The 17,276-nt window shown below is 46.6% G+C and overlaps 2 protein-coding genes across 2 annotated transcripts in view; one reads left to right on the top strand and one right to left on the bottom strand.

Annotated features, from left to right (window-relative positions):
• Window positions 1–9,758: 9,758 nt before the first annotated feature.
• Window positions 9,759–12,695, bottom strand: Supt20hl1 (suppressor of Ty 20 homolog (S. cerevisiae)-like 1). The gene has a single exon (XM_013026466.1). It carries the CDS (start codon window positions 12,693–12,695, stop codon window positions 9,759–9,761), a length of 2,937 nt encoding a protein of 978 aa, XP_012881920.1.
• Window positions 12,696–13,211: 516 nt separating this feature from the next.
• Window positions 13,212–17,276, top strand: part of Supt20hl2 (suppressor of Ty 20 homolog (S. cerevisiae)-like 2) — a 59,997-nt gene continuing 55,932 nt past the window's right edge. Inside the window, exons 1-2 of the mRNA XM_013026465.1 lie at window positions 13,212–13,347; window positions 16,762–16,863. Coding sequence (XP_012881919.1) covers window positions 13,212–13,347; window positions 16,762–16,863 — 238 coding nt within the window. The remainder of the gene's footprint in view (window positions 13,348–16,761; window positions 16,864–17,276) is intronic.

The following is a 17,276-nucleotide window of genomic DNA, read 5'->3' as shown; positions in this document are numbered from 1 at the left end:
AGGAGGATCATAGTTCTATAGTTTGCTAGACCCTATCTCAACTAACAAGGCAGGAGTGGTAGTGTATGCCTGTTATCCTGGCTGTGTGGAAGGGCACAGTTAGGAAGATTACAGTCCAAGCCTACCAGAAAGATTGAAAGAAAGGAAGAAAGGAAGGAAGGAAAGAAGGAAGGAAGGAAGGAAGGAAGGAAGGAAGGAAGGAAGGAAGGAAGAAAATATCCAAAAAATAACTAAAATTAAAAGGACTTGGGGTGAGGTTCAAGTGGTATCTAGGCAAGTTTAAGGCCCTGAGTTCAAAATCTAGCTACCACAAAAAGCTCCACTCTCCAAACACTACCAAATAATAATAATTTTATAGTAACTCCAGTTTCTCAGAGTATGAAGAGCATGCTACAAATAATACTTGTTAACACCACCACCACCCTATTCTCCTCTCATATCCAATGGAAATTTCCCTATTTCTACATGGAGGCTGCTTAGAGTCCATTAACAATCCTGCTTGGGAGGGGCAGGGCATTCAGGATTTAGTTTAAGGCTATATTTTCGAGTGAGTGTGTGTGTGTGTGTGTGTGTGTGTGTGTGTGTGTGTGTGTGTGTGTGTGTGTGCAGGCATACATACATGTGCTGATCCTAGGGCTTGAACTCAGGGCATGGCCGCTATCCCTAAGCTTTTGTGCTCAATTAGTGCTCTACCACTTGAGTCACAGTTCCACTTCTGGCTTTTCTTTCTTTCTTTCTTTCTTCCTTCCTTTCTTTCTGTCTGTCTTTTTTTTTTTGGTCAGTCGTGGGGCTTGAACTCTGGGCCTGGGCCCTGGGCCTGGGTGCTGTCCCTCAGCTCTTCAGCTCAAGGTGAGCACTCTACCACTTTGAGCCACAGGGCCACTTCCGGTTTTCTGGTGGTTTATTGGAGATAAGAGTCTCACAGACTTTCCTGCCCGGGCTGGCTTTGAACCTCGATCCTCAGATCTCGGCCTCCTGAGTAGCTAGGATTACAGGCATGAGCCACCAGTGCCCGACTCTTTCTTTCTTTCTCTTTCTTTCAGGTCTGAGATCAGGACTCAAATTTGGTACTCGATGGCTTTTGGCTAGCACTCTACCAACTGAGCCATGCCTCCAACCTCCCACTTGTGGCATATTGCTGGTTAATTGAAAGTAAGAGTCTCATGGAAGAGTCTCATGGAAGAGTCTCATGCCCAGTCTTGGCTTTGAAACTCAGATCTCAGCCTCCTGAGTTGCTAGTATTAAAACTGAGTTGCTAAGCATAGACCACCATCCCCTGGGTACGGCTGTATCTTCATAAGCCTTTTCATAACTAGGAGAGCATCACTCTTCCCTATCAGAGAAAGCCATGGGGGCAGAGGTGGTGGGGGAAGGCTACAGCTTCTCTAACTGCCTCCCATCCTCCACACTGATGGCCTCCTGTCTTACAATAAACTCTCAAGTGCTCACTGAACTCGCCCAAGACAGTCCTATGAAAAGCTGGCCCTCCTGCCTCAGGCCTTTGCCTTCTGTCCCTTCCTGCTGGGAATCTGGGTCTGAAATCCACAAGGATGGGGAAACAAGTGTGTAGCGCCATGTGTGCACATGTTCCTGTGCACCTGGGACCCCCTCCCCATCGTGATTGTCCCTGGGGTTTGCTAAAGCTGCAAGCAAGCATCAGGTGGCTCCTGCACCCTAATGAAAGGCTGGCCCTACTGTGAATGGGACTATTGTCTCCACTAATGGGAGAGAGAGGAGTGGACTTCGCAGGCTGCTTCCTCCTGGGCAAGGGGAGAAGTGGAGTTTTTTGTTGGGGGGGGGCTCCCCAGTTACCTCTCAAGCCTGAAGGAAGAAGTTCCAGAAGGGCTGATGAAGGCAAGGTGCCGAGCGCTGCAGGTCCACCCTGGATGAAGCCTTGGGAACTGTTTCTTGGCATTCTGGGTCTCTTCTGGCGAGTTGACAGAAACATTCACTGGAAAGTAGAGGAAAAGGTCCCAATATTTTCTCCCCTTCGTCCTGGTTTCAGAGAAATCTCAGGCGCAGCTGGAGAAATGTCTGAGGTCATGTTGTGTGTGAAGCTGGAGGCTGGTGCCGGTTGTGGGCTGCAGATCTGGGAACATGAGGGACTTGAAACACACCTGGCATGGGCTGAGAGGTTGGGAAGGAAAGCTGACCACCTTTCCCACCTTGAGCTCGGACCCCCCCCCCTCCCTGCAGCCTTCAGAACGGCCAAAGGGACCTCAGCTGCAGGTCACTGAAGCTCTTTCTGGAGGAGAGCAGAGCTGCTTCAGGGAAGGCCACAGAAAAAGGAAAAACACAGCTGAAGCAGAACACAGGCGAAAAAGAAAAACAGAGTACCTGACCCCCTCCCCGCCCTCCCTCCCCCCCCCAATCCCCTGCCTGGAGACAATACCACTTAGAAGATCCCAACAGATCTGGGAAAGGCCCACTTTCACAGCAAGCTGTGTTTCTTTTTGCCCTTTTCTAGCCTCTTCCCGCCCCTAGACCAGAGAATAGGACCTTGAAATTGTAGTCTAGATTTTTTTTTTTGCCAACCAAAATATCTACCCAGTGTGGGCCAATGGTGCAATGGATAACATGTGACTACAGATCAAAAGATCTACACTAGGCATCCTGAAAGGGTGTGAGGGAGGGAGGCCTTGAGTCCACCTTCCAAATACTGATTGGAAAAAAATAAAATCGGTTCACAGTATCCATCTACCATTGAGGTGCAACCATCAATACATCCATTACATTATAAGCCCAGTTACAGGGCTGCACCCAAAAGCAAACAGAAATGAATAGGTTCTGCTATTTATTTTTGTGTATATTAATACTTGGGAGGGGAGGAGGGAGACATTTGTTCTCAGTTTCCCTTGACAAAAAGATCTGAATTAGTCTACAATGAACAACAAAAAGAGCGGGTAAAATTCAAATTAAGAATCAGGAACAAGGTTCTGGGGCCAATGACACTCGCCTGTAATCCTAGCTACTCAAGAGGCTGAGATCTGAGGATCATGGTTCACATCCAGCCCATGCAAGGAAATCCATAAGGCTCTTTTTCCAATTAGCCAGCAAAAAAAGCCAGAACTGGAGGTGTGGTTCAAGTAGTGGAATGACAGCTACGAGGAGAAAAAGCCAAGGGACAGAACACAAGGCCCTGAGTTCAAGCCTAGGAATCTGCACAAAGAGAGGAAGTAGGAAGGGAGGAGGGGGAGGGGGAGGAATAAAGGAAAGAAGGAAGGAAAAGAAAGGGAAGGGATGGTGAATACCCACAAATCCAAATCTCAGTAATTTCTCCTTCAAATTTATTTTTGCGCTTTCTTGCAACTAAGAACTTGGACAAGGAGGAAGACATAGTACCTTCTCAGAGGACATACAGCTTTTCCTTGCTTCATATTTCTTCCTTTTTTTTTTTTTTTTGGGTCCGGTCGTGGGGCCTGAACTCTGGGCCTGGGCGCTGTCCCTCAGCTCTTCAGCTCAAGGCTAGCACTCTACCACTTGAGCCACAGCGCCACTTCTGGCTTTTTTTCTTTTTGCATATGTGGTGCTGAGGAATTGAACCCAGGGCCTCAGGCATGCAAGGCAAGCGCTCTACCACTGAGCCACCTTCCCAGCCCCCTTGCTTCATATTTTAAGAGCAGTGTTTCAGAAGATTTTTTTGCATTGGTTTCTTTAATTTTATTTTTTGTCAGTCGTGGGGCGTGAACTCAGAGCCTACATGTTATCTCTGAGCTCTTTTGCTCAAGGCTTTGAGCCACAACACCACTGCCCATTTTTGAGTAGTTAATTGGAGATAAGAGTCTCTCCAGGAACTGGGAATGTGGTTTGGTGGTAGAGTGCTTGTGTAGAATGCATGAAGCTCTGGGCTTGAAGTGGTGCTGTGGCTCAAGTGGTAGAGTGGTAGCCTTGAGCAAAAGAAGCTCAGGGACAGGTCCAGGCCCTGAGTCCAAGCCCCAGGACTGGCAAAAAAAGAAAGGAAAAAAAGAAAAGAGTCTCACGGGGACTTTTCTATTCAATCCTCACATCTCAGCCTCCTGAATAGCTAGGATTACAGGCACAAGCCATCAGTGTTCGGCTTTTGCATTGGTTTCTAAACTACTGAAACTTAAATATTTAACAGTGGGTTTCCATCAGCTTTGGCACTAGTGATATACTAATTGGGGCAGGGAGTTCTTCAGCAATTGCTATCCATAATACTTCAAACTCTTTGAGATGAGCTTTCCCTAATATATTGATTATTAACCACCCAAAGGACATATAAACTCGATGCTCTCAATTGTTTTTATTTTCAGTAGTAGCACTGGAGGGTTTGAACATAGGCCTTGTGCTTGCCAGGCAAGCACTGTACCAATTGAGCCACACTTCTATCCTTTTTGTTTAGTTATTTTTCAGATAAGGTTTTGTGTTTCTGTCTAGGCCAGCCTTGGATCTCAATCCCTCTACCTATACTTCCCACATAGCTGGGATTACAAAGAGTACCACCACACTTGGCTTGTTTGTTGAGACAGGTTTTTTTTTTTTTTCATCCCTCAGGCTGACTTTGAATCTTTATCTGTGTCCTGAGTATCTGGGATTACAGGCATGTAATGCCCAACCCCAAGGAAATAGTTTGGTCACTCACACAGGAACTTTATTTAGACTGAGGACAGATATAAACAAAAATATAGGTGTGCTTCGGATGAAAAGGCTAAACTCAAAAGACCCATGAAGGTCATACTGCCTGTCTCTTCTTGGGCTTTTAGCTCATGAGGTTAATACCTTTGGAAAACAGCTACAGGGGAGATTTCCCACCCCAACAGCCCAGGCAGTTCAACTAATCTGCATATGCTAAAATGGGTTCCAGGGAAGATGCCAAAATAAGCTCCTGTCCTCCCTCACCTTTACTTTAATCCCCACATAGGTTTTGCTTTTACCATATGGTAATTATTTCCAAATCACAAGTGCAAACACTCACTCTGATTGGAAAATTAGCAGATTTCAAACTCAGGTAATTTGTCCCTAATGAGGAACTTGTTGAACTGAATTTAACAATTAACTCGCACACCCTTTGCTGCCTGAGGCTACAGCAGGGAAGCTGAGAGATGACGGAAGGAAGGGCAAATCAAAGGGCTGAGATCTGGCAGGACTTCCTGTGCAAGATAAAAGCTAGGATGGGAAAAACCCATGGTCCTGGGGCAGGAAGAACGTCAGGAACAGAGGTAAGATGGGTGTGATTGTAGTGCTGCCACTCTCCGTTATGCGCAAAAGTACAGAGACTAATGGCCATTCTCCAGTTTCCACCATTCTAATCTGTGGCCAATCTAGTTTCACCTGTGCCAGAACTAGAGCGTGGAACTGGAGAAATCAGGAGATGGACAGGAAGGAGGAGGATGGCATGCCTCTACTCTCTCCCATTCCCATAGAGTTCAAGCACCATGGGAAGCTGACATGGGTGAGTTCGATCTGGCTTACCTACCCAAACGTTCAGGTCCTCTTCTCGGTCATTTTGCTGACACGCGTACCCTTCTTTTTCATGCTTCTTGCTCCATGACTCAGGCCTCTAGATTTCTACCTGCAGATCCAAGGTGAGGTAACTACAGGCTAATAGGATTGAGGTCAGCCCCTGCATTCAGGATTGTCAATCTCATTTTACTTGTGTACTTCAGTGATCAGTTGCCAGAAATAAAGACCTGGTACCCAGCTCATGCCTGAGGCTGTCTCTGTCATCCACTCACCTCCTCTATCCTGCTAAAATAACTACAGAGGCTGAGAATGTGGCTTAGTGGTAGAGTGTTTGCCTAGCATGCATGAGGCCCTGGGTTTGATTTTTTTCAGTATGACATACACAGAAAAACAAACAATTAAACAATTGCAATGTCCACAAGCTAGGCTCTAGCCACACCTGGCTATGACACACTCAAAATGCAGCTAGTGAGGATGAAGACCTGATTTTAGAATTTTACTTAATTGATTTAAATTTAAAAGCAGATACTTGGTTCGATTATTAGAAACCAGATTGAATACGCTTGGAAGATAAATCTCCATTTTCAACTGTGAATGTTCTAGAACTCTAAATTCAAATCAAGTAATGTTGATTTTAAAAAGTCAGCATCCACATTGAGATTAGATCTGGCATTCAAAAACTGGCACTGATAGCTCACACTTATAATCTGCTCATACCTCTAATCCTAGCTACTCAGGAGACTGAGATCTGAGGAGCCAATTCTTAGCCAGCCCAGGCAAAAAAAGTCCATGAGACTCTTATCTCCAATTAACTATCAAAAAGCTGGAAGTAGAGCTGTGGCTCAAGTGACAGTAGTGCTAGCCTTGAGTGAAAAATCTAAGATACAGCACATAGGTCCTGAGTTCAGGCCTTCCTCCCCCCCCCCCACACACACAAATTTTAAATATTGAGAGACTATTGAGTAAATATAAGAAGTACAATTTGTTAAGGTAACTTTTTCACTTTTTAAAATATATCTATGAGGAAGACATTTAAATTACCTCTACGCCTCTATTTTTTTTTTTTTTGGTCAGTCATGGGGCTTGAACTCGGGGCCTAGGCACTGTCTCTGAGCTCTTTTGCTCAAGACTAGTGCTCTACCACTTTGAACCAGAGTGCCACTTGCGCTTTTCTGGTGGTTAATAGGAGATAAGGTCCTCAAGGTCTTTCTTGCCCAAGCTGGCTTTGAACCATAATCCTCAGATCTCAGCCTCCTGAGTAGCTAGGATTACAGGCATGAGCCACCAGCACCCATCTCTAGTTGTGTGTATATGTGTGTGTGGGGGGGTTGGTTGCTATGTTTTTGAGGCAAGGCTTCCCTCAGATGGTCCTCAAATTTACCATACTCCTGCCTCAGCCTCAGAAGTGAATACTGGGATTTCTGGCCAGCACCAGAATGCCTGCATTCTAAATAGATTTTTGCCCTGGCATAAAGGTTTCCCTTGCAGACACATATTTCTTTAATGAATAGAATTGTCTTCTCAAACTCTCACCGTGTGCTAAAGGCCCATTTCAGCCAGGCATGATCTGCTCAACTAAACCAACCTAGATTTTCCTGTATGCTCCTCTGTGGGAACATTTTCTCTGTAACCTAGAAGCCACCAGCTTTCACATAAGCAACTAATAATTATTGTTTTCTGGTAAAGTCCTGAACACATGGCCTAACAAAATTAATTGACCAAATGAATACAGATTTGATTTGGGTTATCCAGGAGCATCCATATTCTTGTGACACTACAATAAATAAGCAGTTTATTCACAAAATGCTTCAAAATAGTACCAAATGGGACTCATTAGAAGGTAATAAGCAAAGACAAGCTTTCCCCCTCATGCTACCTAAGGCCTCAACCAGGCTGAGCTATATAGGGACTCCTCCTCACATAGGTTTGAAAAGAAACACACCTTCTGGGAATTTAATCAGGGAACCTGTGGCAATGACCTCAAATGACCAATCTAGATGAGGACCACTGGAAGAGAAGGAACAAAGCGCAGCCAATGTTAAACAGAAACAGAACAGAATTTATTTCCCTCCCCAGCAATGGAGGGCTCAATAGCACTCACGAATAGCTTCTGCTGTAGCTCCCACCAGTACTTGAAAGGACCAGATAGAGAGGGAGGAAGGACACCAAGCTGAAGACCTTGTGAGGGCAGCTCCCAAGGTCAAGCATCAATTCTTCCTCAGTTGCTTTCTGCACTGGCTCAAAGCTCGGGCACCACTGGCAGTGCAGAGTGCTGCACTGGGCTCAGTGTCTCTCCCAAGGAAACTTGGACTAGCTGGTTTCAGTTGGTCCAATCTTCCTTGAACAGCATCCGTACGAGAGTAGAGCAACAATACCATAGAATAATAGTGCATAGCACTGGTTACTGGTCCTTTACTAATTGTTTTCAAAACTGATGATGACATTTCCTTTTTTCTACTTTTAGGGTAGGAGGTCAGGACAAAAGACAGATAAATATACATGTATACTTACAAAAGCTTTTTACATACACAGACTAGGCTTCCAAGTTGCAACAGAGAAGCTATAAGAGGCACTAAATGAACAGATAAGCAAAATTACGAATACACCAACAATCGAACAGTATTCAGGCAAAACGAATCAAGTGGTGATACATAATACAACATAAGGAAATCAATCTCGCCTGACCCATATTACGCCTTGAGTACACCTTTTACTGATGCATACTGCAACCTATGTAAATCCTGAAAACAAGACAAGTGAAAAGAACACATTTTGTACAGTGCCATTAAAGGAAATTTTGAACACCTCCAATTTATGGAGATAAAAGGAAATTGGGTGGGGGTGAGCATCTGGGGTCAGTGAGGACTGAGTGCTTGATGGTACAATGAGAAAAGAAATACAATGACTTAGAAATCTAAGAAGGCTGTGGAGATATAAAGAGTAAACAAATGAAATAGATTTCAAGTGTTTACTTACCTTTTTGCAAGGAACCTACTGTCCTAAAATGCAAATATACAGCTGCTTAAAGGAATAATATGCTTAAAGAAGTAACAGATAACAATACATGTAAATATAAAATATAAATTAAATACAGAGAGGGAGATGAGAAGCCATCCCAGAAGTGCCCTTTGTAGGCCACTGGCAGTACCTGGAAGAGGAGAGGTGGGGTAAGAAGGAACACAGCATGTAGGGGGTCCCCTTTGAGGGACAGGGTCAGTCACATGAGTCCCCCACTCTACTCCACAGGTGTGCAGATCTCTGATGTATCCTTTATTGTACTTTCTGCTGGTTTAGTTTTTCAAAGTACATTTTCTTTTCTTTTCTTTCTTTCCTTCTTTCTTTCTTTCTTTTTTTTTTTGCCAGTCCTGGGGCACTGCCCCTGAGCTTCTTTTGCTCAAGGCTAGCACTCTACCACTTGAGCAACAGCACCACTTCTGGCCTTTTCTGTTTATGTGGTACTGAGGAATGGAACCCAGGGCTTCATGCATGTTAGGCAAGCACTCTACCACTAAGCCACATTCCCAGCCCCTGAAGTGCATTTTCAACAATTACATTATATATATTGCAAACAAACCTTTAAAACAGAATAAACACCATGTTCACCTAGAAGGCTTTCTTTTTACTTCAAATATATAATAATGACATATAATCTAGATGTCCCCACTTCCTTATATATCACACACTGGGAAACCATTTTTACAGTGTCAGCCTGAGACACAGGGGAACTTGGATGAACCTTGAGGGCATCATGCCAAGTTGAAATGGCCAATTTCCAAATGACAGACACAGAATGAGGCACTTGCATAAGCGTCAAGAATCTCCACTTCATGTGGACACAAAACTGGAGGGGGCAGCCAGGGGCTAAATGGTATAAAATGAGGAGCTAGGTTTCCGTTCTAGGAGTTCTAAAATTCTTTTGAACAACAGTTTCCTTAAAAATAGTTCATAAGATAAATGTGTAATATTTGCGTGACAGTTAAAAAAATTAAAAACCAGTTCACCTTGCTACAAGTAGCATGCCAGTTTTATTGTTTAGGGCAACTCTAAATTGGAAGACTTATAAATGAACCTAGTTTCAATGTGGAATCATGTTAGGACAATAAAAATAACCATGTCAACAATTAAAATTAACTCAAGGAAAGCAATGGCAGTTTGTAAATGCCCATTCCTGTTTTTATGTTAAAAAAAAATCATGGGCCTGGGCTACTGTGCAAAGTTTGAAGTTTCAAAGGTAAACTACAGAGCTGTTAAAAAGTACCAAAAAGCAAGTAAAAGGTTGGAATTTATTTAAGTCAAAGCTGATGTGCTTTGTGAGATGCCAAGTAAGGCAAGACTCAGGGCTTCTGCATAGTTGAGCTGGCTTTCTTTGCTCTCCCTTTCCTTTGCCTTGTGTGTCCGGAGCCATGAGGCTGAGCATTCTGGACGGTCAATGTGGCCTGGGGAAATGGAGCCTGCCTGACACTTTGCTGTGCGCTCTGGGCTTGTACCTGCACCTGCTGTGGCTGGGCAGGAGGAGGGGGCTGGCAATTCTGCAGAATAATGTGCCCAGGTGTTGACTGCTCCAATAGAGTTGCTTGGGGCAGCAGGAAACTCCCCATGCCAGCAAGGGTAACAACTACCCCTTGCCGAGGTGACTGGGCCCACTGTTGACTGCTAGACCCCTGAACAGGAGTGCTCCATTGTTGACCGCTAGACCCCTGAACAGGTGTAGCCCACTGTTGACCACTAGACCCCTGCACAGGGGTGGCCCACTGTTGACTGCTAGACACCTGAACAGGGGTGAGCCACTGTTGACTGCTAGATACCTGCACAGGGGTGACCCACTGTTGACTGCTAGACCCCTGAAGAGGGTTGACCCACTGTTGATTGCTAGACCCCTGCACAGGGGTGGTCCACTGTTGACTGCCAGACCCCTGCACAGAAGCCGAGGGCACTGGATGTGGAGGAGGAGGCGCTCTGGATTGTAGAAGCTGTTGCTGTGGAAGCAACTGATATAACTGAGGCTGGGGGTTCAAGACCACACCCCCGGGGGGAATCTGCACTGTGATGGAACTTAACGTATTATTCACAAGAAACTGCATGGCCATGGGAGGAGGGGGTTGCATTAATCCAACCGGGGCATTGGGCAGCTGGACTCCGAGGGACAGAAGACCACCAGAAGGAGAGACCTGCCCAGGTATGGGGGCACCAGAGGGCCCCAACACTGAGCCACTTACCAGAGCTGAAGGTTTCTGCGCCCCCTGGGTGGCTTTCGGGTTGCTTGAGCTGGTGGGGGCCTTGGGGGCCTGGGTGCTTTCTGACGAGCTAGCAGGGCCCTTGGCCGCGTGAGGCCCTTTACTCCTCCTGACGACCCTTGCTCGGGATCTCCCAGCCAGGCTGGCTGGCTTGGGAGCAGGAGCGGCGGTGGGCATGGCAGTGGCAGTGGGGACAGGACTGGGAGCTGGAGGGGGGGTAAGAGTGGGAAGGGAAGCAGCAGTGGAAGAGGGAAGGGGAGGGGTGGGGAGAGCAGGTGTGGGAGGGGGGTCGAGATGGGAAGCCAGAGCCCCGGGCGGACTAGGAGTGGGAGTGGGACTGGAAGAAGGGGTGGTAGGAGTGGGACTGCGAAGGGATGGAGGATCAGGAGGGGGAGGGGGGGCAGGCTTGGGAGCAAGCCTGGGAGGGCGTGGGGGAGGGGGCGGGGGTGGGGGCGGCGGGGGCGGGGGAACAGGTTTGGGAGCAATCTTGGGAGGGAGCCTGGGAGGAGGTTTGGGAGGAGGCTTGGGAGGAGGTTTGGGAGGAGGAGCTGGACCAGGAGCCAGACGCCTGAGCTTGCGAGAGCTCTTGGCTTGGAATGCTACACCCCTTGATACTGAGACGCAGGCAAGATTGACTCCTGTCCCCCAAGGTAATTCTGAGGCGGGAGATGGGACCCACCAGGAGGTAGGCAGTTTGGGCTTCTTCCCTGAAGAGGCCTTGCTGACTACAGCTGAGCCGCCGGACTTGGATTTCATCTTACTGGACAGTGAACGTGCAGCGTTGCCCTGAACAGACTCCTGGCTTGCACCAGCAGCCCGCCCTGCATTGGGCTTGGACCCTGCCATCAACGCATCCCGTGGGTAACTTGAGAAGATGTAAGGGGGACTCATCTGCCTGTCACACCCAACTTCTTGAGCTGCCCATGGGCTGTCAGAAAGAAGTGGGTCATTAAGTGACTGCATGATAAGAAAGTTCATGTCCCTGGCCGGATCACCGGGTTCATATGCCAACGCAAACTCATCTCCTGCCTCAGGAACGGCCCAGGCGGCTGCCTGTGAGCCACCAAATGGGACAAACGAACTCCCTTTTGCATATCTTTGCACATCTAGCTCAGAAGGCACATCCACATCACAGGGTCTCTGCTGTTCTGTGTCCCCGGGCTCGACCGCCGCCGCCGCCGCCGCCGCCGCAATCACCAGATCATAAGGGTGGCCACTTCTTTCCGCTTGTTTTTTGCAAACAGTCTTTGCCTCAAACCCAGGGCTCGCTGTGTATTTAGGCAGCTCCCATTGCCAATCCACGCTGTGCCATGGAGACCTCATAAAGCTAGGTCTCACCGACTCATCCCTCCCATCCGGCCTCTTGCACCGCAGTCTTTTGTTAGTGCAGCTTCCAGAGACCGAAGGATCAAGACACAATGGGTCTGCTGTTGCTAAGATCATCTGGCTCTCAAACTCCTGTTTCTCTTCCTGAGTCCAATGATGGCCTCCAGTTATCATGTACTCCATATCACACATTAAAGTCTTCACCTTTGGTTTCAAGAGAATATGCCGACTTTGATAACCAGATAGTTCCCTACTGCTGCACTGTCTGTAGTCACGGATTTCTGCTAAGACACAGCCATGATGGAAAAGGTTCACCTCAGAGTTTTCCAAGATATTGAGCAGATATGGCGGTAATTCTTCTGCATCTAAATATTCAAGCAGTTTCTCTCCTGAATAAGGCAGCGCAATGCTCTCTGAAAGGGAGCCATCTTTGTCCAAGATCATTGCAAAACAGCCCTGATCTCCTGGGTTGAGGTCAATCACCAGACAAGGAAAGTCCTCACTCCTGATAAGCTGGTCTAGCAAGCTCTCGCTGCTTCTGAACTCCCTCACCTCAGTGTCCTTTTCACATGCTTCAACATAAATGTCATAGAGTTTTTCCTGCAGAGACTTTTCCTCACTAGTTAAGGGTCTCCTTCTAGGGCTCCTGTGCTGGACTCCGGCATTGACATTGTCTGAATCTTCCAATGCCTGTTCTAAAGCTTTCTGCATGGTCACACAAAACTGGCACGCTAAAGGAAAAGAAGAGATGGCGTTCAGCGGTGGGGGTGGGGTGGGGTGGGGGTGGGGAGGGGTTGAGAATGAAGGAGTTAGGCGAGTAAAGCCACTTACTTATGTGCTCCTGTAAAACTTTACACACAGTGGAACTAGAGCCGTGAGTCACGTGGTTGAGCACCAGCCATGCGCAGAAAACGCTACCAGATGCGCCCAGGCCCTAAGTTCAAGCCCCGGTACCGACACATAGGGGAAAATGTCTCCGCGCGTGCGCACGCGCACACACACAACACACACACACACACAGAGTGCAAGACCTTGATTTCCTGCCCCAGTACTGGTAAGAGAAAGAAGAAAAGCGAAGTGAGAACCTTTCCAACTCTAAGCCCATGGCCTTGGAACCGGGGCCCCAGCCAACATGGAAAAGTTGAGGATCTCTGAAAACTACCTACCTTTGGCGGCTTCAGTCACATCCTCCTTTGCTATAATCCCAGTATCCTCGTGCTGGTCGCAATGCACTCCGTGCCAGTCCCGGTGCTCCCCGAGCCGAATGGTAGCGGGTTCCGGCCTACAAATTACCGTTACCACACATGCGCACTTGGTAGGCAGGCGCCGCCAAGACTTTGTGGGCGTAGCCCAACCCTGCACGGTGGGCGTGGGGCGTGGGGGTTCAGGCCTATGTTTTCTGTTTCCTTTTAAAGCTATACAAGGCAGGATCAATCACCACAAATGTAAGAGACGTGTTTTGTTTTTTTTTTTTTAAATCCGGTGGTTTCCTCATCCATCAATTTTCAGAGGACTTTCGCTGTCATGAAAGTAGTCATTTATCCCAGTGGGATCTTAAAGAACTGTTGCGTCTGTCATGTCCTGCTTTGCTTGTTCTGTTCATGCTGTTCCCAGCATTCTTCCCCAATTCAGCTGGGCGCCCATGGCTCCCGCCTATACTCTAGCTACTCAGGAGGCTGAGACCAGAGGATCATGGTTTGAAGCCAGTCTGGGCAGGAAAGTCTCTAAGACTCGTATCTCCAGTTAACACTGCCAAAAAGCCAGAAGCGGAGCGGTGGCTCAAGTGGTAGAGTGCTGGTATTGAGTAAAAGACCCCAGAGATAGTGCCCAGGTCCTGAGTTCAAACCCTGGGACTGGCACAAAAAAAATAAACTGTAAGTTAAAAAAAGAAAACATGGTCTGGGCCATTTTCCACCCTTACTTGCAGTCCTTGAGCATGGTCCAAATGCTGCAACTCCGCAGACATACTGGGATGCATCTCCCTAAGATGAAAACTCTGTCCACCCAGCCCCATCTGATTTGTACTGAACTTTAGTTGTTGCTCTGACCCTGTCTTAGATTTTTTTTCCTGCTCCACTTCCAGCTTTTTTCTTGGCTAGTTGGAGATAACTGGCTAATGGACTTTCCTTCCTGGGCTGACTTCGAACTGCGATTCTCAGATCTTAGTCTTCTGAATAGCTGGGATTACAGGTGTAAGCCATTGGCACCCTACTGGAAAAACATTTTTTAATCTCTCTCTCTCTTTTTTTGTCGGTTGTGGGGCTTGAACTCTGAGCCTGGGCACTATCTGAGCTCTTCAGCACCAGCCAAGCACTCTACCATTTGAGCCATAGTGCCACTTCCAGTTTTTGGTGGTTAATTGGAAATAAAAGTCTCAAGGACTTTTCTGCCTGGGCTGGCTTTGAACCGTGATACTTAGATCTCAGCCTCCCAAGTAGCTCGGATTATAGGCATGAACCACCTGCACCGGGCTCTCTCTTTTTTAAATTGGTTTGTTTTCTTATCATTGAAGTTTGCGAATTCTTATATACTTTGCTTTAAATACTGTAGAAATTATGTATCTTGCAAATATTTTCTCTAAGTCTATAACTTACTTTTGTATTTATTTTGGTGGTAATAGGGATTGCAGTCAGGACCTTGTTCTTGCTAGCCAGGTGCTCTACTTTGTTTTGGGGGGGGGTCCGGTCGTGGGGCCTGAACTCTGGGCCTGGGCGCTGTCCCTCAGCTCTTCAGCTCAAGGCTAGCGCTCTACCACTTCAGCCACAGAGCCACTTCCGGCTTTTTTCTTTTTTTGCTTATGTGGTGCTGAGGAATCGAACCCAGGGCCTCTGGCATGCAAGGTAAGCGCTCTACCACTGAGCCACCTTCCCAGCCCCAATGGTGCTCTACTTTTTTGAGCCATGCTCCTAGCCCTGTTTTTGTACTTTCTTAAGTGCCTTTTGAAAAACAGAAATTTCTTAGTTTTGATCAAGTCCAATTTATCAGAGTTTAAAAAAAATTTCCAGATTGTGTTTGTGCCCAAAATTCTAAGACATAGTCTGCTCTAAGGTCACAAAGATATTTCTCTATGTTTTCTTCTTGTAGTTTTCTTCTTTGAGCATTTACAGTTACATTTGTGGTCCATTTTGAATTCATTTTTGTTGTTAGAAATCACCTAGTTCTTTTATTTGGTGTAGTAGGGTTGGAATTCAGGGCCTTGAACTTACTAGGTATGTGCTATCACACTTTTTTTTTGTTTTGTTTTGGTCGGTCGTGGGGTTTGAACTCTGGGCCTGGGCGCTGTCCCTCAGCTCTTCAGCTCAAGGCGAGCGCCCTACCACTTGAGCTACAGCACCACTTCCGGTTTTCTGGTGGTTTATTGGAGATAGGAGTCTCAAGGTCTCTCCTGCCCGGGCTGGCTTTGAACCGCGATCCTCAGATCTCAGCCTCCTGAGTAGCTAGGATTACAGGCGTGAGCCACCAGCGCCCAGCTTGTGCTATCACACTTAAACCATACTCTTAGTCCTTTTCTTACCTTCATTATTTTTCAAATAGGGGTTTGGGCCACTCTAGTCTGTGATCCTCCTATTTATATATTTCTGCAGTTGGGATAACAGGTGCACATGACACCATGTCCAGCTTTTTATTGGTTGAAATCAGGTGGGGGTGGGCCTCACAAACTTTTCTCATAAACTGGCCTGGAACTGTGATTCTTTTCATCTCAGCCTCTTGAGCAAGTAGGGTTACAGGCATGATCTTTTTTTCTTTTCTTTTTCTTTTATTGAGACGGAATCTAGCTATGTAGTCCAGGCTGGCCTCAAACCTGTGATCTTCCTGCTTCAGCTCACTGAGTTCTGGGATCAGAGGTATGCACCACCTTCCCAGTGTATCAATTTTGGTCTTCTTTTGTTTAGATTTTTTTTTGTCAGTTGTGGGGCTTGACCTCAGGGCCTGGGTGCTGTCCCTGAACCTCTTTGTGATCAAGGCCCTTAAGCCACAGCACCACTTCTGGTTTTATTGAGTGATTAATTGGAGATAAGAGTCTCATTAGGGGACTTCTGCCCAGGCTGGCTTCTAACTGCGAACCTCAGATCTCAGCCTCCTGAGTAGCTAGGGTTACAGGCATGAGTCACCGGCTTGTTGTCGTTGTTATTGTTGTTGGTTGTGGGACTTGAACTTAGTTGTTTAGCTTACTAACCGTAAACAGATGCCTGAAGCGGGATGAGAGGAGGCAGGAAATGAGTTAGGAGGAGATGGCAAGTACTCTAACAGAGGTGGGGAACTTTTAGCCCATAGGCCATATAAGGCAAGAGGTGCATTTTGGTGGGGGGGGGCGGTTTCCCACAAGGCAAGCTTTACCTTTGTCCTTGAATCAAAATAACTGCATAGACTAACCTTAAACAAACAAACAAAAGACAGAACAGCAACCAGGCCCTGATTTCAAGCCCAGCACCAACCCCCACAAAAAGCTGCATAGAAGTTCTGGGGTTTCTTAACATTTATATGAGAAATTATAGATATTCTAGCAGGGACTTCAGAAATCACAGCCTCTCTTTATTTCTTATTATTTCTAAAGGGAAGCACTTTACTCAGGTGAGGCTTTCAGTTTATTAGAACCTCATTTGATGAAAACCTTCAAACACTTGAAAGAGGAAAATCACTAGCAAATGAGCATACCCCAAATGTATTCATATCCATGAGACACAATGAGAACAACATTCAGAATTGGATACCAGAAGCAAAACAACATCAGCGTTACTGTGGCCTCAATGTCTGCGTGCTCGCACAATTCATGTAGAAATCGTCAATCATCCTGTAGAAATCACCCAATGTGATGACTTTCGAAAGCAAGGGATTCAAGAAGTAAAGCCTGGCAACTGGGTGACAGTGGCTAACATCTGTAATTCTAGCTGCTCTGGAGTCTGAGATTAGGAAGATCACCATTTCAGGCCAGCCTTAATAGAAAAGTCTTCAAGATTCTATCTCAACAGAAAGAAGCTGGGCCTGCAAGTGTACATCTGTCATCTCAGTTACAACAGGAAGGCTAAAATAGGTGGATTGTGGTTCAAAGGTTTGCCCATGTAGAACGAGAGACCTTATTTCAAAAATAACCAGTCAAAAAGGGGCTAGAAGCTGGGCTTTGGTGGCTCACGCCTGTAATCCTAGCTACTCAGGAGGCTGAGATCTGAGGATTGAAGTTCAAATCCAGCCTTGGCAGGAAAGACTCTTATCTCCAATTAACCACCAGAAAACCGGAAGTGGCACTGTGGCTCAAGTGGTAGAGCACTAGCCTTGAGTTGAATTGCTCAGGGA

The sequence above is a fragment of the Dipodomys ordii genome, unplaced genomic scaffold (assembly GCF_000151885.1).
Source record: "Dipodomys ordii isolate 6190 unplaced genomic scaffold, Dord_2.0 Scaffold94, whole genome shotgun sequence".
NCBI classification, from domain to species: domain Eukaryota; kingdom Metazoa; phylum Chordata; class Mammalia; order Rodentia; family Heteromyidae; genus Dipodomys; species Dipodomys ordii.
This window is presented reverse-complemented; position numbering and strand designations above follow the sequence as displayed.